At 55.4% G+C, this 23573-nt stretch overlaps 2 protein-coding genes across 2 annotated transcripts; both read right to left on the reverse strand.

Moving 5' to 3' along the window:
• Positions 1-469: 469 nt before the first annotated feature.
• Positions 470-19723, reverse strand: GSG1L (GSG1 like). Its single transcript, XM_066640851.1, has 7 exons — positions 19354-19723; positions 11453-11500; positions 10952-11104; positions 9501-9612; positions 9149-9316; positions 2204-2713; positions 470-1100 (listed from the first exon to the last, which is right to left on the reverse strand). The coding sequence occupies exons 1-7, from the start codon at positions 19721-19723 to the stop codon at positions 677-679; spliced, it is 1785 nt and encodes a 594-aa protein (XP_066496948.1). The 3' UTR covers positions 470-676.
• Positions 19724-20460: 737 nt separating this feature from the next.
• Positions 20461-22326, reverse strand: LOC136663561 (hemoglobin subunit alpha-1-like). The gene is made up of 4 exons (XM_066640328.1): positions 22190-22326; positions 21005-21113; positions 20718-20919; positions 20461-20617 (listed from the first exon to the last, which is right to left on the reverse strand). Exons 2-4 carry the CDS (start codon positions 21088-21090, stop codon positions 20534-20536), a joined length of 372 nt encoding a protein of 123 aa, XP_066496425.1. The 5' UTR covers positions 21091-21113; positions 22190-22326; the 3' UTR covers positions 20461-20533.
• Between the last annotated feature and the right edge of the window lie 1247 nt (positions 22327-23573).

Genomic DNA, 23573 nt, shown 5'->3' on the forward strand with positions numbered 1-23573 from the left:
GCTGTCTCTCAGAAGGGGTCAGGACCCTTCTGCATCCTAAGGGGGTCTCCTACAGACATGCACTTCATTTTTGCTCCAAGCAACCTTGAAAAGCAGCATTCCCCCCCCCCCCCTTATTACAGCAGGATAGATTGTGTGGTCTGGCTTACTGCATGCCTTGCTTGCTCCACCCACCCCCCACCCCACCCCCGGCTGCTATTCCATGGATGTCTAAAGGGGTAGGCAAGGAGAGGCTCTTGTGGTCTGAAAGAGCAAAGAGTTGCAGCTCCTCAAGCCTGGAAAGTGCTCCATGGGGCTATTTCCCCTCTGGGAGGCACTTGCTAGAGTGGGCGGTGTCGGGCTTTGCTCTTCACACTGGGCATGGGAGCTGGGCTCTTTCCCCAGGGACAAGCAGCACAGCTCTGGGGCAGCTCCCAGAACTGAACACAATCTAGGCAACCTACAAAACAGCTGGGCAAATGGCAACAGCTTGGAGATCAGGGTGAAAAAAAACACCCTTGCGACCACATTTATTTTCCCTTTTTTTCAAAAAGAGCAAAACCCACTACAATCTTAAGCCAGTCTTGTGCTCGCAGGATGCCTGGGATGGCCAGGATACTTCCCTGAGAAGGGGGGGGGTGTTGCTGCTAAAGGCCGCCCCCTCCTGATGCCCAAGTCTCTTGCGCCTGGCCTGGATTCACGGGCCCATCTTCTGCATCCCTTCCTGAGTCGGCGACATCTTCTCCCGCTGGGCCTGGCTGCTGAGCCCAGGAAAGATGCTCTGTAGGATCTCACAGTAGACTGTGTACAGCTCCGGGTCAATCTTAGGCTGCGGCAGGGCCTTGGAGTTGCAGGCCAGCTCTGGCACAGAGTGCTGCAGCAGGTAGACGTCACTGAAGAGGGCTGTTAGGATCTTGTGGGCAGCCTGGCAGGGGTCTTTCTCACACTGCGCCATGGCCTTCAGCTCCAACAGGGTGTAGCCATTGTAGCGCTTGCTCTCCTCGGCCAAGGGCTGGACCGTCTCGCCGATGTGCCTCACCTTCCACCTCAGGCACTTCAGCTCCTCCCGGACATCTTCCAGTTCCTGCTCCACAGCCAGGAACTCCTGCCGCGTCACAAAGCTGCAGAGAGAAGAGAGGGGCATTGGCCAACTTGCCCAGCCTTCCTCCAAGGAGCCCAGGGGTGATGCACCTGGGTTATCCTTGGAGAGCATCTGGGTTAAGCACTGCCCTGAATCCTCCTGCATGGCACCCCACACAGGGCTCTGTCCCAGGGTCTCCAGTGGCTAGCCCTGGAAGAAACCCCATCACTGCTTTGCCCGACAACCTGGCTAGGGAGGGCAGACTGCACTGAGCCAGGTGGAGGTGGGGTCCGACTCCATCTGAGGCAGCGTCCCCATCTGGCCCAATATCACCGGCAACCATGTCCAAGAAGAAGCTTGCACCCAAGCCCAGTCTCCCAGCTGCCCCAGCATGCCACCCCTCCCCCACATTACACACCGAACTAGTTCAACTGGTGACAACCACTTTCCAGCTTGATCTGCTCTGACAGTCACCTGGCAGGGAACAGCTGGACATGTCACAGATCCACAGAGGCAGCTCTTAACCATAATTGCTCTGAGGAGCCTCCATGGTCAGCCGCAGCACTCCTCTGAACACTGGGCGCTGGGGAAGAACACCCCTCTCGTGCCCTGCTCCAGCGCCTGTGGGAAACCAGATGATGATTCACACCACAGGGAAGCCACCTGCACTCCTGAGGGGGGGGATGATCACCTCTCTGGTCAAGGTCTCTGTGCCTGAGACCTTGGAGAACCAGTCCAAGGAGGTCATGGTGGGCTAGCTGAACCCAGGGGCTGCTGTAGTGCAAAGCAGCTTCCTGCATCTACCATGACACACAACACCCAGGCTGGCTCTCCATGGCTCCCTTTCAATTCTCTAGGACTAAATCTGGGCTCTGTCATACAGACATGCTCTAGTGCACAAATCAGCAGTCCTGAGGATCGGTCACAAACTAGTCAGCCTATAGGATGCTGGCAGAGTTCCTGGTGGTTGTCCAATAATCCAGCCACATCAGGAGCGAGCCCTAGAGGATCCCAGGATCAGAGACACCATACAGTCAAGCACCTTTCTTAGCTGCGATGCTTGGAATGACTTGCAGGGTGGATCCAGCCCTCTCCAGAATTCAGCCTTCCCTCTATACACACTCCTGGCACACCCTCACCCACCTCTTCAAGTCGTCTTCTTCCTGAGCCTCTCCCAAATTCTTCTCAGCAAGCTTTGCACCACCATCCACTTGCAGGCTGCTGCCAGGGGCTTTCCGTTCTGTGCATGTTCTGCTGTCCATCAGTGGGCTGTCTGCCAGGGCAACCGGAGACTCTCTGCTTGACAGGGCAGATCTAAGCACTGCCGAGTTCTCCAGGCCAGATCCCAGGCATGGTCTTGGGGCAGCAGGCATAAATACTAGCCTGCCTCTGGGGTCAGGACCTGTGGGCCTGGAGCCTGCCGCTGGTGCCCGTGGGCGCAGGGGCTCCATCGGCCTGCAGCTTGCAGCCCCTTGAGAAGCTAATCCAGGACCCCTGGCTTTTGGAGAGGATGGTCGGCTGGTGGGCTCCGACAACAGCGACAAGGAGGCAGCTGTTTCGGTGGATGAGCTTGAGTGGGACGAGGAGAATGTTTTCTGGTCAGGGGGGCCACTTGCATTTCTTTGAGGCTTCACAGCTGGGTATTGAGAAGTCCTGAGAGAGAGAGAGAGATGCTAAGCCTTCCCTGGAAGGGTTATACCACCCTGCAGCACAGGCTACAGTTTCCAGTGCTGGGACCAGGGTCCCCCCCCTCCTCCCCAGAAGACACTGCAGCTTGATGATGCAGCCCCGGGACTGGACATTTCCAACTTCTGCCCACCACCACATGAAGAAGTGAACACGGAGCACCTCATGCCGCGCATCCCACCTGCACCAGGCTCCTCATGCTGTAACACTGCCATGGCACAGGAAAGACAGTCCTGCTCAGAGAAGGATCAGCTTCAGGTCCCTCTACTTCTTTGGGGGGGAAACAGGGACCGCGACTGGCTGTTGTTCCCAGACCTGCTCCCTGAGCTGAGCAGGTCCACAGCAAAGGTCCGCAGGAAGGGTGATGCTGGCCGGGTGCTGCTCCTTCCCAGAGCTCAGCTGGCTGTTCGAGAAGCTGTGCCGGGAACCCCATCTCTGTATGGAGTCCATCCGACGTGGTTGGGTGGTGGCGCACAAACCCCAACCAGCCTGCTCTTGGGGATGATGTCCATAAGTCAAAGGCCTTGTTTGAGACCGAGAGGCCAGCCAAGGCAAGCCACAACCACGCAGCCTCCCCCTTGACAGCCCCCAATTTGCAAGAGGCTCTGGCCTAGCGCTTGGGCAGGAGGACAACCCCGCCGAGCCTGCCCGCTTGTCCAGAGCCCAAGAGCCCAGCGAGGAAGGGAAGAGGCAGCTCCTCTTCTGAAAAGTCAGGTATGGCCATCTTGGGACCCAACACCCCAGCTCAAAAAGCAGCCTTCCGTTTAGGTGGAGCCCAGCTGAAACTGGTTGGACTCTCACACTTTGGCCACCCCCAAGTCACACACTTGAAAGGCTCGATGCCAAACACAACCGGGTGGGGGCACCATCCAATTGATGGGCAGCTGGTGCACGGCAGCTCACAGAAAAGACTTCTTTGCACAAGTAACAGTACAAGATATCCCAGCTTAGTAAACACATTCCCACCAAGTGAGGTGAAGGTCACCGGCTTAGGTAGCTTTCAGGCAAATTCACAGAGGCACCAATAGCTTTTGGTACCGATAGGAAAACAGAACCTCCATCTTCAGAAGCAGACTACCTCAGAAAACCAAGTGCTGGGATGAGGGCGTGCCCACACACAGCTTGACCTATGAGGCTTCTCTGCCGCTCCTATCCGTTCCCCCTGCACACACAATTCAAGCGTGCAGCTCGCCAGCACTTTCCCAGAGTTCCTTGCAGCAAAGCTGCTCCCATGCCAAGTCATGCATCAATGAAACTAGCCAAGTCTCAGCCCACAAGGCAGAACAGAAGTTTGCACAGCCAGCCATGCTCAACCCATGACAAACAGATCTGGTTAAGAGTTTACGTGTGGCAGCTCTGGGCAGAGAAAGACAAGCACGCAACCTTCCCCCAAACCTGCCCAGCGAAATTTCTAGGATCTGCGTCTACCAGGGATGCATGGACCGGATCAAACCCCGTTACTCCACCCTACTCGGCTTGTCCAAGGATGATGACTGCACCATGCAAAGGTCTCTGCTCCCAGCTGCCAGACTACCTGGCCCTTGCACAGGAGCGGGGCACAGGAAGAGAGCTGAAAAGCAAGGTGGCTGATCTGAGGAAGGCAGAGATCACAGCAGGGGCCTGGAGGATTGGGGCCACAGGGCAACAGGAACACAACAGACATGCTCACTGCCCTGCAAACAGCTCAGCTCCTGCAGTTTGCAAGCTTATGTAAATATAGGGAGATGACGGAGCGTCTTTTTTTCTGGTGCGTTTTTTTTCCAAGTCCATCCATGACAGGTAGTGGGGGCAGGGGATGGCTGGCTCACATCACTAAGCCCCCCTTGAGGCTATTCATTAGGGCTGCCTCATTATGAGAAATGGATGGGTGGATAGATGGACAGATATTGCTTGAAAATAAATCAATAAAAATATGATTTCCCTCTAGATCATCTTTTTTTTTTAATAGTCTCGTAAAGCTTGGTGGGTCCTGGCAGGATGCCATTTTAAAAAGTGAGTCCCGGTGCTAAAATGTTTGAGAACCACGGTTGATGAGCCTCGCCGTGCCCAACCACCCTGGTCTGCAAGCTAAAGAAGAGGCACCACAGGGAAACCCCTCACAGAGCCAGCCGGGGAGCACAGACAGGGCCAGTCTTCATACATCACAATGGGCAGCAGTCCCTTGGGTGGCACACAGAGCCTCCAACTGCAGGCACACAGAGGTGAGCCCCCCCCCCGGCTTTGGTTACTGCAGCTCGATTCTCAATGGGAGGCTGAAGTTCCTCCCCACAGAATGGGTGAGGTACCAAAGCCAGTGCCTGAAGCCCCCTTAGTCCTCAGGACTCCGGCTGTGACCTCCAAACCAACAGGTTCTTCCCAGCGGTCCAGGTTCATCCTCCATTAAAGGGACACCCAACAAGCTGCCGGGACAGGGACCCCCACCCCACCAGAAGCGCATGCAAGGGAGCAGGTCCCCTAAGCATGCAGCCATCATGCAAGAGAGAGTCAGAGAGGGGGTTCACTTACTATTGGAGGAGTAGCCCCGGAGGCACTCCAGCCTCAGGTTCCCCGCCTCAGCCCTCTCCTCCTCCAGCCTGGAAAAGAGAATATACAAGTCGCACCCTTGACAGAGGCTGAGGCTGCTCCCCCTGCCAGAGAGGGAGGGGCCCAAGGCCCCCAAATCAGCAGAAGCACTGCTGATCTCAGCCACTCTGCCCAGCCCAAAAAAAGGGGACCATCCACAAAGTGCTGATGTGTCCATGATGTGTATGCGCAACCTCCTGATTTTAGCAATGGGCTATGTCAGAATGCCAATGCAAGGGAGGGCACCAGGGTGCAGGTCTCTTGTTATCTGGTGTGCTCCCTGGGGCATTTTGTGGGCCGCTGTGAGATACAGGAAGCTGGACTAGATGGGCCTATGGCCTGATCCAGTGGGGCTGTTCTTATGTTCTTAAACTACAATTCCCAGGAGGCCTTGCAGGTCTCTTGTTATCTGATGTGCTCCCTGGGACATTTGGTGGGCTGCTGTGAGATACAGGAAGCTGGACTAGATGAGCCTATGGCCTGATCCAGTGGGGCTGTTCTTATGTTCTTAAACTACAATTCCCAGGAGGCCTTGCAGATCTTCTTGTTATCTGGTGTGCTCCCTGGGACATTTGGTGGGCTGCTGTGAGATACAGGAAGCTGGACTAGATGGGCCTATGGCCTGATCCAGTGGGGCTGTTCTTATGTTCTTATGCTACCAGACAAAGGGAGCCTCCATTGTTGAGAGGCTGCCTCTAGTCCTGTAAGCCCCATTTCACCCTGGAGGTGAGGCGGGCAGAGACAGACCCACATTCTCCCCATTCACCAGGAGAAGGGCAGATGGCTTTGGGAAGTGTGCGTCCATCATCCTGTCCCACTTCCTGCTCCCCTTTCCAGCAGTAGCAGGCAGTGCGACCTTCTGCAAGAGGTAGCTCTGACGGACATCCCCAAGCAGAGCTAGCCAGGTAGGATGACCCGAGCACAACTGTACCAGCCCAGAGCCTGGCCACAAGGGGTGCCAAGGGGTTGTCACGGGGTGGGGCTAGTGCCTTTCCCCTTAAGATGGATTAAGTTGGTTGTTGGCTACTCAGGTGTAGTGTATTAGTAACAGAGAATAAAACCTGGGCGTGGGTGCCTGAAAAGACCAGTCAGCACACAGCAGGAGGAAGGGAGCTGGGGGTTTACAGCTTTTACACTGGAAGAAATGCTGAGAAATTTGTAGTGGTAATTTTAGCCTCTTTTAGCTTATGATCTTTTCTTGTTTTTAGCTACTGTAATGCATGTAAATATGTTTTTTTTGGAGCAATTTGAAGCTCCCTTAAAGTAAAATCTTTTACATGAAAATTGAGTGCAATAATTAACCAAGGCAATGTATGTTAATAGGACCTGTGGCAAAATAGAAAACATTGCCCTTGGGGGTTTGTGGAGGATGGTTTAGCTCAGAGCAAGCAGGATGATGGGCTTCAGCAGGGATTGTGTCACCAGCAACACATTGCGGGTTGAAAGACAAGAGGCCTACATAAATACATCCACGGACTAGAGCGAAGGGTACCTAAACCCCGGCCTGGGGGCCACTTGCGGCCCTCAGGGGCTTTCAATCAGGCCCTCAGGGAGCCCTGAGTCTCCAATGAGCCTCTGGCCCTCCAAAGAGTTGATGGAGCCCGTGCTGGACTCTCAGCAAGAGAATGACTGTTTGACCTCTCACTTGAGCTGTGGGACAAGGGCTCCCTCCACTACTTGCTGTTTCACGCCTGTAATGCAGCAGTGGCAGTGAAGGAAAGGCTGGCCTTGCTTTGTGCAAGGCCTTTTATAGGCCTTGAGCTACTTACTGCAAGACCGTCATTCATTCACACAAGTTCCATCTCTAATATATTCATTTATGTAAATTTATTCAAATTTTAAATTGTAAATTAATTCTTTTTTTTCCCCGGCCCCCCGACACAGTGTCAGAGAGATGATGTGGCCCTCCTGCCAAAATGTTTGGACACCCCTGGACTAGAGCATGAACACGGGGCTACGTGTTCCCCAAACTCAGGCCAAGAGCGTGAACTCTAGGCCACGTGCTTCGGGGAGGGGGACAAGACCTCTCATGGAGAACAAGAGGCAAAATCCCTCTATACAGGAACAGATCACAGAAACACCCCTTGCTCTGTCGGACTAAAAAGCCACATCAGGCCCTCCTGTTCAAAAACTGACACTGTAGATACAGCTGAAACCGTATCCCAAAACACAGCCCCGAATCACCAGCCTGCAGGGAGGCGATTTCAGCTCAAACGCACAGCACAAGACAGGAAAGAAACTTGAAAGAGACTCCTGAGACAGTCCCTTTGGTGGGCAACCATCCAGACACACACAAGACCACATTGCCACGAGACAGCTGAGCGCAGGCCTGGAGCTTCCCATTGCTGCTTCCTGGCCAGGTGGCGGACTGGTCACAGCAGCACTCCTTCTGCTGGTGAACAAGTGCGCAGGAGACATTTTGAAAAGCTGGCTCTGGGGTGAGTGCCACTTTCCAGCCTTCAAGCCAGCGGAAGCAACCTCGGGTGCCAAACCGGGGCTTCTCAAATCAAGGCAGCTCGGACAAGGCTTGCAGGGGGGCTCCCTGTCACTGGACAGCACTCAGCGGCTTTTACTGGGGGCAACAGACCCCCCAGTCTTGCACCCTGCCTCATCCCAGGTTAGCTGACAAGATCAAGGTGACAGGCAGCACAGAGAGGTCTTGCCAGAGGAACCAGACAGAGCCAACTCCTGCTCTCCCCCCCCACTACACTGCCTATTCTAGTTGCTTGCCCAGAACAACCAAGCCTTCTCGTCAACCCTCTTCTCACTCTCCCCCAGTCGTGAGTTTGCTGGCAACCTTGTAGCCGCCCTCACAGACCCCCCCCCCCCAGCACCCTGTCCGTTCCCTCGAAGCAAAAATGGCCCGGAGTCTGGTTAACTGGCGAGATCCACCTCCCTCCCTTGACTGCCTTCCCCATCCCACCCCCCATTGGAAACGTCCTACTCAGATGAGATTTGGCTCTCCTCCCCGATGTGCGTTTCAACAAACTTATTTGCCCCTCATTCAAATAACTGGCTGGTTTCCAACCCTCTCCTTCCTTGGTCGGGGCCACAGCCCCACCAACGCTTGCTGGATATGCATTCTGCACGATGGAGTGGCCCCTTCCTCCCCACATACTCCAGATGCTGGAGCCCGAGCAATGGTCAGAAAGCAAAGGAGTCTGGGAAACCAGAGAGCTGAGGAGGGAGGCTTGCCGGCCAGCATCGTGCCCCCAGCAACGAGAAAGGCATCTGTCACAGGAATTGTGCACTTTTCTCCTTTGTCCAGTTTTTGGATGTTTTTCTTCTTGTCATATTTCCACGTGAACACTGACCTTTTAACATTTAAATTTAATTGCCCTTCTGAGCCGACAACAAGAAGTCTCCATTTCCCCCTCGGCCGACTTACTTCAACCATTTCAGTCTGTGCCTTCCAGACCTGACACCCCGATAATGGGGAGGGGGTTATGAGAGGCTGTCATGACACCTGGGGGGCCCCAAATGCCAGAAGGCAGCAACCCTTACTCTTCAGGCAAGGTAGAGGGTGCAGCAAAGCAGAGAACCACCTGTGTGGCCCGCAGAGGGCACTGCAGGGCCCTCCAGAACACCGCTAACTTCTGCCACGTGCCAACTTCCCCCCCGCCCCCACGCTCCACCTCTTAAGCAACCTCTGTCAGAAGGGGATCCAAAGTTCTGGCACTCCGGGGCTGGATGGGGACGACGACACCTGAACCCTCCAAAAACAAAGAGGGGTATCACTTGGAGGAGAACAGGATTTCGGGGCTGAACCTGGCCAAGAGCAGCAGAGACTCCACCGACCAGGCTCCAGCTCCCACCTGGTCCTGATTCCTCCACACTGACCTCTCGTGGAAGTACTTGACGGGATGGTGGTCAGCGTAGGTGGGTGCCTCCTGGAAGCCCTGCTCAAAGGCCTTGTGCTTGTGCCGGAACTCGATGACTGTCTTGGTGTATGAGTTCAGGGTGGTGACCGAGGCAGCCATGCAGCAGGTGAAGGAGCCCCAAGCCAGGCTGCAGACGTAACACAGAGTCAGGTGGGGAGGCATCCAGCTAGCAGTATCCAGAGCCTGCAGCAAGCTCCTCTCATTTGACCCCTGGCAAAGATGTCCCATGGCCACATCAGCTCCTCACCAAAGGGGCTGTTTTGGGCCTCCAAGGGTCCTGTCAAAGAGTGCCCTCCACCACCTAGACTCACCAGAAGGACCAGCCATAGTCCCACGAGTGTGGCCGCCAGTCCTCTGGCCCAAGGCTGACTGTCGCCTGGAACGCCTGGGTGTACATCATGTGGGCCACCATGCCCAGGAGCCCTGCAAGACACAGACCCACCCACCCCCATTGGTACCAGCTGCGCAGATAAGCTGACAAAGCCACCTCACTTGGAGCCACCATCAGGCCAGGCAGACATCTGGGGGTGTGGTGGGGTGGCTGAAGCCAGGAACTACTGTGGGCAAGCTCCTCCTGTGTGATACCTCCCAGCCCTGCTCTCAGGCAACACAGCAATGCTTTCAATGACCTTCTTGCCATAAGGAGAGGAGCTCCTCTGGGTGTCCCCAAAATGCCCAGATCACAATATAGAAATATCCCAAGATGCCCAGCTCACCATATGAAATACCCACAAGGCCCTTCTCTGACTAAAAGCCCCTCTCTGACCCTTGTCCAAAAGCCAGCATCTAATATCCCTCTCAGAGAACAAGCTGGCTGTAGTATGCGCCCCCAAGGGTGAACAGAAAGCCATAAATAAGGGCAATCAACAAATAAGGACGAAAGAGTTAGGGTAAAAAGGGGATGTGAGAGAGTGCCAGATCCTCTGTAATGGATATGTCTGTAAACACATGGTCGATGCGCATAGAATTGCCCTTCTCAAATTAACATCCTGAGCTGATAACAAATGCCAAATGTTGTTTTTTGCCTGTTTGTGTGTTATTCTTCCCATGGATGCCCTCCTCTCTTTGTGTGCTCTTGTCCCCCTCCCCTATCTAAAATAACCTATAAAACCTGCAACACTGTAATTCTTCGGGGTCCTCCACTTGTGTGTGGGGGGTCCCGTTTGCAAACGAGTAAACGTTTACTTTTGTCAGAAGTCCTCTGAATTCTCCTGTCATCTGTTGTTTGCCGCTCCAAACTCCCAACTAACAGTGTGCCCATTCGGGATCATGGGGGAGGACGAGGGTGCATCAAATTTTCAGTCAAGCAGGAACGGAGAGGAGGGAAGCCTGGAGCACTTTCCAGCAGCCACCCTGGGGTGCGTGAGGGCAATCAAGGGGCTCCTTGGGGGGGGGGAGCTACACTTCCCAGGAGGACCTGTTAGGACACGGGTACTGAGCAGCAAATCTCCAGGGCAGTGGAAGGGACAGAAGAAGGGCAGAAGAAGGGAATAGGGGGAGGGAGCCTGAGATGGAGAGAGCCACAAGGAAGCAGAGAGAAGGAAGGTTTCAAGAGAACCACACAGCACACCAACTTGGGGGGGGGAGAGTTTCCCTGCTATCCTCAAGAGGGGGTACTGCAGCTCCAAAGTCCTCCACTTGCTCTTGGTTGACTTCCAGTTGTTAGGAAGCGCTCTGCGGGCCAAACTGTTGCTGCACCAGCCAGTGGGGGGTGGGGGGGGACAGGAAGAAAGAGGGCCATCCAGTGGCCACCAACTGTTACCTGACAAGACCGTGAAGACAGCCGCAAAGGCATTGAGCTTCAGCCCGTCGATGACATTATCGGAGTGGATGAGTTCGAGGCACATCAGGCTGAATCCAATGACCAGCAAGAAAATGTAGAGCACTTCTGACACCACGGACAGCCACAGCACCCCTGGAGACACGAGACACCATGAGCCCCTTCCCGCACCAAGGCACCTGCTAAGGTGGAGGGACAGCCGCGGGCCAGGGTTGTTGTGAGGACAAAAGGAGGGGAGGAAGCACGCACACCACCCTGAGCTCCTTGGAGGAAAGGCGGTCTTGGAAAATAAATGATGAAATGGGAAGACGCAGTCGTGGCACAGCCCCTGCCGCACACCTGGTGCTTCACTGCATATGGGAGGGCAGGTCCCTGCCCTGAAGCACTTACAATCCAGAAAACAGAGGCAAGGGAACAGAAATGAAGAAAGTGCTATTACTTCAATGACACATCCTGAACCCCGACAACATAGCAGGTTCTTACCTTTCTCGGAAGCTGGAGCCAGGTCGATGAAGCTTCGGCACTTTTCACCTTGAAAAGAAGAAGGGGAGGCACCTGAGCACCAGCCAGTGAGCAGGTGGGCTGCGGGGGGGGGGCCTTGCTGCATGGCCTTCCCTCCCTGGAGGCATCGCCGACCCCACCCCAGACCCTGTCCGCAAAGTGCCGGGTTTGGGGGCTCTTCGGTCCTCCTCCTTGCCATTCTGTGGGAGATCTCCCTCCCAGCAACCATCCTGAGTTCTCTTCCAGGCCTTCTCACCCCAGAACACATGCCCAGAACACACACCACCAGAACACGTGTGTTCTTCTAAAGGACAAAGAAGCACCTTCACAAACAGGACAGAGTGGGGAAGGGACTGCCCCCTCTCGCCACCTTCAGCAGAGCATCTTGTGCAATCGCCCTTTGCCAGAACATTCTCTGGCCCTTTTGCAACAAGAAAACAGTCACTGCAAACTTGTTTGCAGAAGAGCAATACAGACACCTCCAGCCTCCTCCACGCAGCCCCTCACCCTTCAGGATGCCCCTTCAAGGCTTACATAAGAACAGCCCCACTGGATCAGGCCATAGGCCCATCTAGTCCAGCTTCCTGTATCTCACAGCGGCCCACCAAATGCCCCAGGGAGCACACCAGATAACAAGAGACCTCATCCTGGTGCCTTCCCTTGTATCTGGCCTTCTGACATAGCCCATTTCTAAAATCAGGAGGTTGCGCATACACATCATGGCTTGTACCCCATAATGGATTTTTCCTCCAGAAACTTGTCCAATCCCCTTTTAAAGGCGACCAGGCCAGATGCCGTCACCACATCCTGTGGCAAGGAGTTCCACAGACCAACAATACGCTGTGTAAAGAAATATTTTCTCTTGTCTGTTTTAACTCTCCCAACACTCAATTTTAGTGGATGTCCCCTGGTTCTGGTGTTATGTGAGAGTGTAAAGAGCATCTCCCTATCCACTCTGTCCATCCCCTGCATAATTTTGTATGTCTTAATCATGTCCCCCCTCAGGCGCCTCTTTTCTAGGCTGAAGAGGCCCAAACGCCGTAGCCTTTCCTCATAAGGAAGGTGCCCCAGCCCCGTAATCATCTTAGTCGCTCTCTTTTGCACCTTTTCCATTTCCACTATGTCTTTTTTGAGATGCGGAGCATCCCTATCCCTCCACAGCAATTCTCCCAGCCAAGGAGGAAGAGACAGCCACCCTCACCCTGCCTCCACGGTTGGCCATTCTGACTGGGGCACGCCTGGTGGCGGGACAAGCCACCAGGTGATAAGTGGATGAGCACACAGTACCCCTGGCCAAAGTCACTGGCACAAGCTTAGCAGGGAGCCCTTGAAGAAGGGGGAGCTGCAGCCAGGCACAGAAGTGGATTCCACATCCCCAGCTCCTTCCATCCAGGAACAGCAGGGCTGAAAGATCCCTCACTGGGCCAAGGTGGACTCAGGAAAAGCTGACCAGGACTTTTCTGTGGGGACATGGTGTCACGACAGGCAAAATCTAAACCCAAGTCTGAATCCATCTTGGAGCTGCAACTGCTTCTTTGCAGCTGGTGGGAGAGGAGATAATTAGTGTGAAAAAGGAATGCGTTATCAGCCAGGAGGAGCACACAGCCAATCACAGAGAGAAGAACTTCTTGTGGCTCAAGGACATGCGCTCATCAAGGAAAATTCCCTTCAGCTGTGCAGTTTCCGGTTGGGAAGGGTAGAGCCAGCGACCCACAGTAGGACCCTTCTAGAAATTTCAGACTATCCTGCAACCTGGTTGGCTGCTGCAGGTGTAATTACCAGAAGGGGATAAAAAGGGACCCTCAGAGGCTGTGGGGTGCTTCCCTTGGGCAGTGTCCTGCCTGCTGTTTGTCGTTGCTTTCCATCATGGGTGCTTGGCTGGACAGATAGCCTGGGAGCCATTTCTTCTCTAGTGGTCAGAGGACCCAGGTGAGAACTGAAAATGTCAACAAGTGTAGTCAGAAAGCTTTGTTATTTCAGAACTGATGTGTTTCTGGAAGCTTCTATATCTCTTGCAATTGCTTCCTTGATATGTCTATGTAACCTTAACTTTCTAAGGTTATATTTTACAGGCCAGTCTTGAGTACTGTGATCAGCTGCCCAGCCTACCTGCTTGGTTGAGCTACCAATAAAAGTCTAAGCTGCAGTCCAGAGCAAGGGTGTCCAAAGTTTTTGGCAGGAGGGTCATATCATCTCTCTGACAGGGGGCCGGGAGAAAAAAAGAATTGATTTACATTTCAAATTTGAATAAATTTACATAAGTTTACTTAAATGAATACATTAGAGATGGAACTTATATGAATGAATGAAGGTCTTGCAATAGCTCAAGGCCTATAAAAGGCCTTGCACAAAGCAAGGCTGGCCTTTCCTTTGCTGCCGCTACTGCATCACAGACATGAAACAGCAAGCAGAGAGGAAGCCCTCATACCACAGCTCACACAAAGCGGTCAAAGAGTTGCCCTCAGGCTGAGAGCAGTTGTGTCAGGCCAGTGCGGGCTCCAACAAATTTCTGGAGGGCCAGAGGCTCATTGGAGACTGGGGGCTCCCTGAGGGCCGCATTGAGAAGCCTCGAGGGCCACATGTGGCCCCAGGGCCGGGGTTTGGACACCCCTGGTCCAGAGGCATGAGGTCTGGATCACAGGGTGAGCCCAAGGGCTGATGGTGGCCCATAGGGGGTCAGACCCTGAACTGAGGCACTGGTGTATTCAGGGTGGTGGCAGTCCTACCAAGAGTAGTACTCAGTCATTTGGTTTAATTGGCTGTGTCTTGCTGTCTTAAGGTACGCTGTGCCCCCTTGGGATTGACTGCAAGGAACGGAAGTACCTCAACTAAGACCTGTAGGCTTGACACTTAAGCTGAGATTTGAACCCTTCCCTTAAGTGCCTGGCCTGCCTAAGAACCTAAATTGGGCACAGTGACCCCCAGGCTGCTGGAAGTTGGGAACAGCAGGGCCAGAGGCTGTAAGAAGAGGGTAGGGTCCGGGTGCATGAGGTGTGGGCCCGATCCTTACTTTATCACACAGTGTTCGAAATAAGGGCAACATCGAATACAGGAGCTGTGTTCCATGGGCAGGAGTGTTCTAAGAAGCAGTTAACCGTCAATCATCTGAGACAGTTAACCCATTCCTGCCCAGCCCACAGGTGTACACATTTGATCCACCTGGGGCGGAAATGGCTTTTAACTGTGACGCTTAACTGTTTTCACCTGAACTTCTCTAGAGAGATGGATGTGGTTTGCTGAGCTCTTGCAGCTGCTAGGACTCTCAAACCAAGAGAGATAAATTAGGGCATGTTTATGTGTTCCAAAACCTCTGGTCCTAAACCAGATGCTATGCAAATAAGTATTTAAGAACAGGAAGGTAAGTAATTTGATCTTTGTCCTGATCCTCAGTTTTTTATTCCTTATGTGCATTATCTTGTCTTGGCAGCGAACGGCCTGGTGATAGTAAGTCATCTTGATTACAAGAGGAGATTTCTTCTTTCTGTCTCGCTGTGCTCAGCTCACCAACCACTCCAACACACAGCAGCTCTCCTCACCCCCACCCCAGGATCGCACAGCTAATACCATCAGCTGGCCACACAACCTGCCTGGCTGCACATGGGGGGTGGAGGCTCCTAATCTTCTTGCTTCCCACAAGTGCACACCCGGCTCCCCAGTGATGTGGCTTCTTAACACCTACCCAACGACACACAAGGCAAAATTACACAACCAGGAATAATTCAACATTATGGTGTTACATAAGGAAGTCCTTTGCGCTATTTATTAATAGCGCACACTATTTGTAGTAAGAGTCAAAGGGAGGGCGGTGGGCCAGGAGCACGCCCTCTTCCGCAACAGACGCGGCTACATGGACGGACAGGAATAAGGAGATTGTCTCCATCAACCCCTAATCCTGGAGATTTTGCTGCCATGATCCAATAGGTCAGCTCACAGGAGGCAGGAAGCACCAGACCATATGACCAAGGCTGTGCCCCCAACCACCAACACTGGGCCCCCAAGGCCACGATCCAACATCCCAGGTCACCTCCAAATTGCTGCCACAGCCAAGCCACTTCCAGCTCCACCTAGTCGAGTGAAGGTGGCACTTCCAGGTCATCCCCTGCTGAAGCACGGAGAACAGGCAGTGTCGTGTGCACTTTCTTGACAACTGTACAGGTTGAGAACATCCATACGGAGACTAAGTGCTGGGGGGTGGGGCGAATGAACCCGAACCACCGGACACTCTCAGCTCAACACCTCCCAACAGGTCAAGTGACACCTCACTAGGCTTCAGTGCCCTCTTCCCCAGTGCAGGAGTCCTCTTGTCATTATTAGTCCTCCTTCAGGGACAGCCGTAGCCTGGCTTGCACCGAGGGTCAGTTCTCGGGTACTTCTAGTTGTTTCGAACTGGCAGCCTCAGATCTTCAGGCATATAATGCGGCAGCTCTACCAACTGAGCCAGACCTCCTGCCTGACCTCCTCCAGACCTCCTCCTAACCCATAATATTGGGTTATGGGGGTGGGCTTGGCAGCCTTTTTCACTGACTACCACTGTCAGCCACTGCTTGGTGTCGTTCAACCATCCCCCAAAGAGCTCCATTCCAAAGTGATGGACTGGGGACTTGGCAGAGGATTCTCTGGCAGCCCAAACCACAGCAGCCCCACCAGCTCCTTCCTTCCTTCCTCCTCCTGCCCCCTGTTCTGGGAGGCCTCGAAGGGGCCCAAATTCCTTAGCTTCCTTTTTCCTGCTAAAGATTTATTCCTACTATTTACGAACAGATTGTATAACTGATCTTCTTCTAAAGCTTTCTAGATTTCAGACTTGGCACCGGCCCTGCGGGATGCCACTGCCCTTTTCCAGTTCCGCCTACACTGAACTCGAAGGGAGTCAACAAGCATGGGCAAACAGTCTGCAGCACCCACTCTGCGCTCCCTCCTCCCCATCCATCACTCCCCGTGGCTGCTGAAGCAATGGGGGGGGAGCGCACAGATGGCAGAAAAGATGGGAGCAGCAAACCCACAGCTTGCCTGCAGCAACTGCTTTCTCCGCTCCAAGTGCAACAAGTGCTTTTGCAAGAAGGTGGCGTGCAGCTGGCCATGCCAGGAGGCCACTCTCTAAAGGAGCCCCAGGCCCAAGAGATGTGCCCCACAGTTGCCTGGGCAACAGCACCCAGAAATGGCACCCCTGGATTGGGGCCTCACACTAGTGTGGCAAAGGCTTGATGACAACACTGAAATGAGGGTCCAATCCTATCCAACTTTCCAGGGTCAAGGCAGCTGCACTGCAGCCCCGAGCTAAGGAAACAAATGCCCCCTTACCTTAAGGAGGCATCAGTGACTGCACCCCCACCACAGGATGCAACATATGCCCTGTTGACAGGGCTGCATCAGCACTGGAAAGATGGGCAGGGCTAGGCCCTGAAAGGTGAAGAGGGCCGATTTCCAAGGAGACCCCACTCAAGAAGGCTGCCCCAAGGGTTCCTGGCAGCAGTTGGGACATGCATCTCCAAACCTCCAAGTCCTTACTCCTCCCTCCCCGCAATGTTCCACTGCTGGGTTTGCCTGGCTCCTGGGGGGGGCCCACTGGCCACACTTGAATGCAGCTACTTCGGCACACACAAAAAGCAGCACCCTGATCTGCCGGGGGGGGGGGCTGAAGACAGATCCTTGAGCCAGTGGGGGGCTGAAGACAGATCCTCGAGCCAGCCAGTCTTGAGCCAGATTCATGACTAGCCAAGACCACAGGCACACAAGATGGATTCAGTCACAACATCTTGCTGCCACCCCCCAACTCACCCATAGTCCCATCCATTCCCCCAAACCTGATCAGCACTGTAGGGGGGCCGTGACCACATTCGGTCCAGTTTTGTTCTCTTGAGCGGGGGGGGGGGTTTGCTTTTATTGGTCATACTTATCAACCTCAGTTTCAAACGAACAGCACCTCAACCACCTGTGACCACTAGGGCAAGGAAAGGCCACCAGGGCGGAAGAGCTACCAACCAGCCTGTGCCGGACACGTTTCTCCAACTCACTGCGCTTGGACATCCACCAAAATTGTGTAATGGGAAAGTCAGATAAGATAAAGCATTTCTTTACCCAGTGTGTCATTACTCTGTGGAACTCCTTGCTGCAGGATGCAGTTACGGTGTCTGGCCTGGATGCCTTTAAAAGGGAATTGGACAGCTTGAGGAAGGAAAAGTCCATCACAGGTCACAAGCCATGACGGGTATATGCCACCTCCTGGTTTGAAAAGGAGGCTACCTCACAATGCCGGGGCAAGGGAGGGCACCAGGATGCAGGTCTCTTGTTGACTTGCATGGCTCCCTAAGGCATCTGGTGGGCCACGGTGAGAGAGAGGAAGCTGGACGAGATGGGCCTTTGGCCTGATCCAGCAGGGCTCTTCTTATGTACTCCGAAGGCCTGTGCAGCACAGGCGGCTTGGCCCGCACAGGCTTGAGGCCCAGCAGCATCAGGTCTCAGAGATCTGGGGTCAGGAGCTGCAGGACCTCCGCCTGCTGGCATCCTGACCATGGGGCCCCTACTGAGTGGGATGTCAGTGGGACAGATTCCAGAAGTGCTGCCCAGGTGCCCACAGGCAGAGGCACAAGCCACTGCCAGTCTCTCCTCCAGTGGAGAACATAAGAGCAGCCCCACTGGATCAGGCCATAGGCCCATCTAGTCCAGCTTCCTGTATCTCACAGCGGCCCACCAAATGCCCCAGGGAGCACACCAGATAACAAGAAGACCTGCAAGGCCTCCTGGGAATTGTAGTTTAAGAACATAAGAACAGCCCCACTGGATCAGGCCATAGGCCCAACTAGTCCAGCTTCCTGTATCTCACAGCGGCCCACCAAATGCCCCAGGGAGCACACCAGATAACAAGAGACCTGCATCCTGGTGCCCTCCCTTGCATCTGGCATTCTGATACATAGCCCGTTTCTAAAATCAGGAGGTTGCACATGCACATCATGGCTTGTAACCCGTAATGGATTTTTCCTCCAGAAACTTGTCCAATCCCCTTTTAAAGGCATCCAGGCCAGATGCTGTCACCACATCCTGTGGCAAGGAGTTCCACAGACCAACCACACGCTGAGTAAAGAAATATTTTCTCTTGTCTGTTCTAACTCTCCCAACACTCAATTTTAGTGGATGTCCCCTGGTTCTGGTGTTATGTGAAGCAAGGCTGGACTTCCACCACAATCCAATGCAGGTGTACTCAGAAGTAAGTCTCATTGAGTTCAGAAGGGCTTACTCCCAGGAAAATGTGTACAGAAAGAGAAGGCAGAAGGCATGCCCAGTCCCCCCACAGGGCACAACCTGGTGCATTCTGGTGAATTGCACCAGGGCCACAGGTGGCAGGCACTAAAAGGGAGAGGAAAGGAGCGGTCTGGGGGTGCCAAGACTCCAGAAGCCCTGGACAGTGATTGGCACGAGGCAGCGTTATCAAGGCCTGCCAGCGTTGTCGCAGGAAGGGGCGAGCCCCCCCCAGCCAAGAGCCCAATCCCATGCACGTCTACTCAGAAGCAAGCCTCACTATAGTCAATGGTGCTTAGATAAGAGTGGATAGGATGGCAGTCTAATTGAGCAAGTCCCATTATAGTCAATGGGGCTTACTCCCAGGTAGGATGGCATCCTTTGAGCCCAGCCCTATGCACGTCTACTCGGAAGCAAGCCCCATTACAGTCAATGGGGCTCACCCCCAGGGAAGCGTGGACAGGATGGCAGCCCTAGAACCCAGCACTACGCATGCCTGCTCAGAAGCAGGCCCCGTTGTAGTCAATGGGGCTTACTCCCAGGTAAGTGGGGACGGGCTTGCAGCCCCAGAGCCTCCCTCTAGTCAATGGGGCCCCCTCCCAGGGAAGTGGACGGGGCCCCCCGCGCCCCCGCCTCTCCCGGGGACTGACCGGGCGCGTGGATGTTCTCCTCGCAGGAGTACCAGATGCCGGCGTGGAAGTAGCGGAAGAGAAAGCGGTCGTCGCCGGTCTCCCAGCTGTAGTGCACGGCGTTGGGGCCGCCGGTGCGGTTGGGGGCAGAGGCGTTGGCGTCGCCCTCGGGGCCGGGCCCGTAGTCGAGGCAGTCGGTGCGCTGCAGCGGGCCGCAGGCGGGCTTGGGCACCCGCTGGGTCCCCTCGCACCAGTGCGTGGTGCCGAAGGCGGTGGCCGAGCACAGCAGCGCCAGCAGGTTCAGCCCCACCGCCAGCAGCGCCCGCGCCCGCCGGCCCGCCCCCGGGGGCGCCCGGGGCTCGGGGCCTCGGCGCCCGGGCGCCCCCCGCATCCTGCCCGCCCGTGGCGCCAGCCTCGCCCGTCTGCCGCCCGCAGCTCCGGCGGCAGCGAGGCTGGGGGAGGCAGGCCCGCTCGCTGCCGCCCCCGCCCGACGGACTGGCGCGGCTGGCTGCCCCCCCCCGCCTCCACCTGCGCACGGGGGGCTGACGGGGTCCCAGTGGACTCGGGGGGCGGCCCCGACGACACCTCCCCAGCCCAGGCACAAGGCTGCTGGATCAGGCCCAGCAGGGGCTTCTGCTGCCCGCCCCCCTCCCGGGAGGCTCCAACAGGGAGGACCCACGGAGCCCTTCCAAGCCTCTGCCAGTGGCCACCCCCGGGAAAGTGCACGCGATCTCGCTTCCCCTGCATGTTCTGCCCAGATGAGACACATTCACACGTGCACGAAACTGGACCTCGTTCACGTGTGCACAGGACCACATTCACACGTGCTCCTTCACTGGGCATGGAGCCTCCAGATGGCCTGTGGCAGCTGCTAGACTGCGCCTGCCAGCCTGCTGTCCTAAAAAGGAGCGGAGAGGGCCACGGCTTTTCTCAGGGAGGGGGGACAGAGAGACACCAAGTGGTCCCCCTTCCCACCCCCACCCCTGTGTGTTGTCTGAGCTGCTTAGTGTGGGGAAGAGAAAGAGGGGGGAGGTTGAAGAGGGAGTCATTGAGTGGCCGTCTAGGCTGGGAGGGCACCCCAATTCCAGCCCCCACCCCACCCCAAAGAGACACCTGTGAGGCAGTACATTCAAGGGCAAGATGTGTATTACGGGCATAGAGGAAGGGGGTTGTCAGGCATGCAGGCTTGGCTCAGGCTGACCTAGCGGTCCAGGGAGCGCAGCACCTCTGGCTTGAAGAGACCACCATGGGCAGCCAGGGTCACCAAGATGCACTCACGCATTTTCTGTGGGGAAAGAGGAGGGCAGCATCAGGGCAGGAGCCGGACACCTGACGGGGCAGGGGATTGGGGTCCCCCACGACCTACCCAGAGGAGACAGACTCACGTCAAAGTTGGTAGGGTCCACCCGCAGCTTGGCATGCAGGTCACTGAGTGGGGCGAGGGTTCCAGCCACGTTGTCCAGGTGCTCCACGGCCTGGTTCAATGCCTCCGCAACCTTCTTGCCTAGGGCCTTGATGTCACTGGAGCTGGGGCTCAGGTCAGCGCCGGGGAAGTAGATCTTGGTGGCAGGGAAGACCGTCAAGAGCCTGGGGGGCAGAAGGAGCAGGGGTGTAAGGACAAGACCACCTCCTCTGGAGAGGCCCCGGCAGGACTCAATGGGGCTGAGCTCACCTGTTCAGGAATTCTGCGCCGAAGGCTTCGGAACGGCCTCCCACATGGGTCCAGATGGCCTTCACGTCGGTGGCAGAGAACGCCATTTTGGAAGTTTCAACTCCCCGGTCTACAACAAGAGCAGCCTTTATCTCAGGCCGGCAGGGACAGCCCCCGCCCAGCCCGCCACCCTCTCCAGAAGGTGTCCCACCCATCCCCAATGCCTCTGGATGCCTGGTGGGTGGGAGGGGCGCTGGCAGAGGGCCTGGACGGAGGTAGGGTCCCGCTGGGTTGGTGCCCGCCCTGCGAAGGGTCACCTCAGCCGCAGACTTCCATCAGAGCTCAAGAGGAAGCTCCCTTCCCTCCCGATGAAGCACTGGGAGAACAGGACTCATCTGTCCTATGCAGGATCAGTGGCACACAAAGGTCATTTGGCACCCAGGGCCCAGACACGATGGGATTACTGAAAATACCGACATTTTAAAAATTTGTCAGGTAGCCTCAGTCACCCCTCTACAGCTTGGCACCCAGGCCCCCCAGCCCCCACATTAGTACACCATTGTGCAGGATCACTGCAGGGTCTATGTGGAGCCAATGAAGAGAAGTCAGTGGTGCCTATACATGGGGGGGGGTGCACAGACTGAGCCTAGGAGGAGGAGGTGGCCCCTGTGTGCCTGTCACAGCCCAGGCAACTGGTCTTTCAGGCTCCACCTCTCACAGCCACCTGGAGGAGCAGCTGAAAGGCCACCTGCAGCAGGGGCAGGGAGATGGGGGGGCGGTCTGGGACCAGTGTAAGGTCTGCCCTGGTTCCAGCAACGCAGGGGCCACTGCACATCCAAGTTGGTGCGGGCTAAAGCCATCCCCCCCCACCCATGTGAGGTGTGGCCTCGCAAGGCCTTCAGTCTCAGGGATCTGAGGTGGTGACCCTGCCCTGCTGGGTCCACCTTTCAGTAGTGAGCTCCCTCTAATGGTAAGAACACTCTGTACATGCCCAGAGACAGCCTCGTGTCACTCACTGCGTCCCATGTTACTGTACAGAGGAGCATATGGGATGCACAATCCTGGTCAGCTGGAGCCAGCAGTTGATGGCACCTGCCTGCTCTTTTCTTGCTCCACCCACAACCCATCGCTAACCCCATTTCCTCCACATCACATCTCATGCGCACTAAGAAAAGGACAGGCAGCACCACCCAGACCAGGCAGAACCTGGATGCAGGACTCTTCCTTCTTCCGAGTCACTCCACAGCTGTGTGGCACTGCTGCTGGGCTTCCCAGCTCCCCCTGGAGAAGCTGCCAAGAACCGGACCTCCCAGCCGTGAAGCAGGAGCAACTGCGCTACACCAGGCAGGGGAACGAAAGGAAGGCTCCTCTAGACTCTTGTCCCCAATGGCCCTTTGGCTTCTGTGGGAGGTTACTGTGGGAACTGCATCCTCCTATCAGAGGAGCCAGACTAGAGGGAGCACTGGGGGCCTCCCCCCCCTATCTGCCTGGGGCAGACAAAGAGTCACACCCAAGCAGTGGGGGCAGCAGACAGTGCTCAGAGGGTGGCTGGGCCAGGCCGGCCAACTGCTAAGCAGGCAAAGCACCTGGCAGCCTGCAAGGTATTTGGCTTGCAAAGCCCCTTGAGGAAGATGGGGGGTGGCTGCTCCTGCTTGTAAAGGTCAGGAAGAGGGAGATGCCCCCACCCTCACAAGAGGGCCCAGGTGGGATGCTGGGCAGCCTGGGGGGAGCTGAAAAGGAGATCCTGAGTGGGCCTAGTTAATGCCCCCCCCAACCAACAGGGAGGTGATGTACAATAGCATGGGCTTTAGAGCACCAGGCAACAGTGGGATTTCAGAAGCAAATATAAAACATGCTAGACAAGGCCAGACTCTTGGCTGTGCCGCCACGCCGACCATGCGCACTCTCTCCTTGCATGTGCAGCCAGATCAAAGAGGGGCTGCTGTTTGCAAGCCCAGTCCTGTGACCAAGGCCTGCCTGTAGGTATCCACTGAGTGGGGCCTTCGGCTGGGAAGGTCCCGATAGGTCAGAGGAGGATACTGGCCCCAAGGAGCCCCTCATTCTGGCCAGGCCTCTGATGCCCTTTCTGCGCCTATCAGCCAGACTTCAAGGCAGGGCAGGGCAGGACCGTCCGCTGCCTTCCAACCCATACCTTTATCAGACATACAGGGTGCAAGCCAGCCAGCTCTCTCCGTGGCACTGCCTTTGAAGCATGGAACAGGCATTTATTCAAACATTTTATCTCTGTTGTGTAGTGCTCTTCTATGTATTTTGCATCAGCACTTCCAAAACATCACCTTTAAAATAAGTCCTGCTGGTTTCAATGGAGTTAATTTTCAAGTAAGGATTGCAGCTTTGGGGTCAAACTAGTTATCCCAAATGCGTAATGTCACCCTGTTTCAGGGGTGGCTCAGGACTTTGTTACTGCTGCAGTTTCCATTCCAAGCCCACTGACTTTCAGAAGAAGGGCTCTTTCCCAGCTAAAATAACATGGGGGAGGCACACATGGGGACTAAACTGCAGTGGGGGCAAAGTTCTAAAGCCCCCTACCAACGTACTGTGGTTTTGCCCCTTTTCAGTCCACTGCTGT

The sequence above is a fragment of the Tiliqua scincoides genome, chromosome 13 (genome assembly GCF_035046505.1).
Source record: "Tiliqua scincoides isolate rTilSci1 chromosome 13, rTilSci1.hap2, whole genome shotgun sequence".
NCBI lineage: Eukaryota > Metazoa > Chordata > Lepidosauria > Squamata > Scincidae > Tiliqua > Tiliqua scincoides.

Bases quoted from the DNA above. Each gene is read 5' to 3' on its own strand.
- GSG1L (XM_066640851.1), bottom strand. From the start codon at position 19,723: ATGCGGGGGGCGCCCGGGCGCCGAGGCCCCGAGCCCCGGGCGCCCCCG. The intron at 9,317-9,500 runs GTGAGTCTAGGT...TTACGTCTGCAG, and splicing joins GACTATGGCTGGTCCTTCTG to CCTGGCTTGGGGCTCCTTCA. The intron at 2,714-9,148 runs GTCAGTGTGGAG...TCTCTCTCTCAG, and splicing joins GTCAAGTACTTCCACGAGAG to GACTTCTCAATACCCAGCTG.
- LOC136663561 (XM_066640328.1), bottom strand. From the start codon at position 21,090: ATGGCGTTCTCTGCCACCGACGTGAAGGCCATCTGGACCCATGTGGGA. The intron at 20,920-21,004 runs GTGAGCTCAGCC...TCTGCCCCCCAG, and splicing joins GGCGCAGAATTCCTGAACAG to GCTCTTGACGGTCTTCCCTG. The intron at 20,618-20,717 runs GTGAGTCTGTCT...CTTTCCCCACAG, and splicing joins TGGACCCTACCAACTTTGAC to AAAATGCGTGAGTGCATCTT.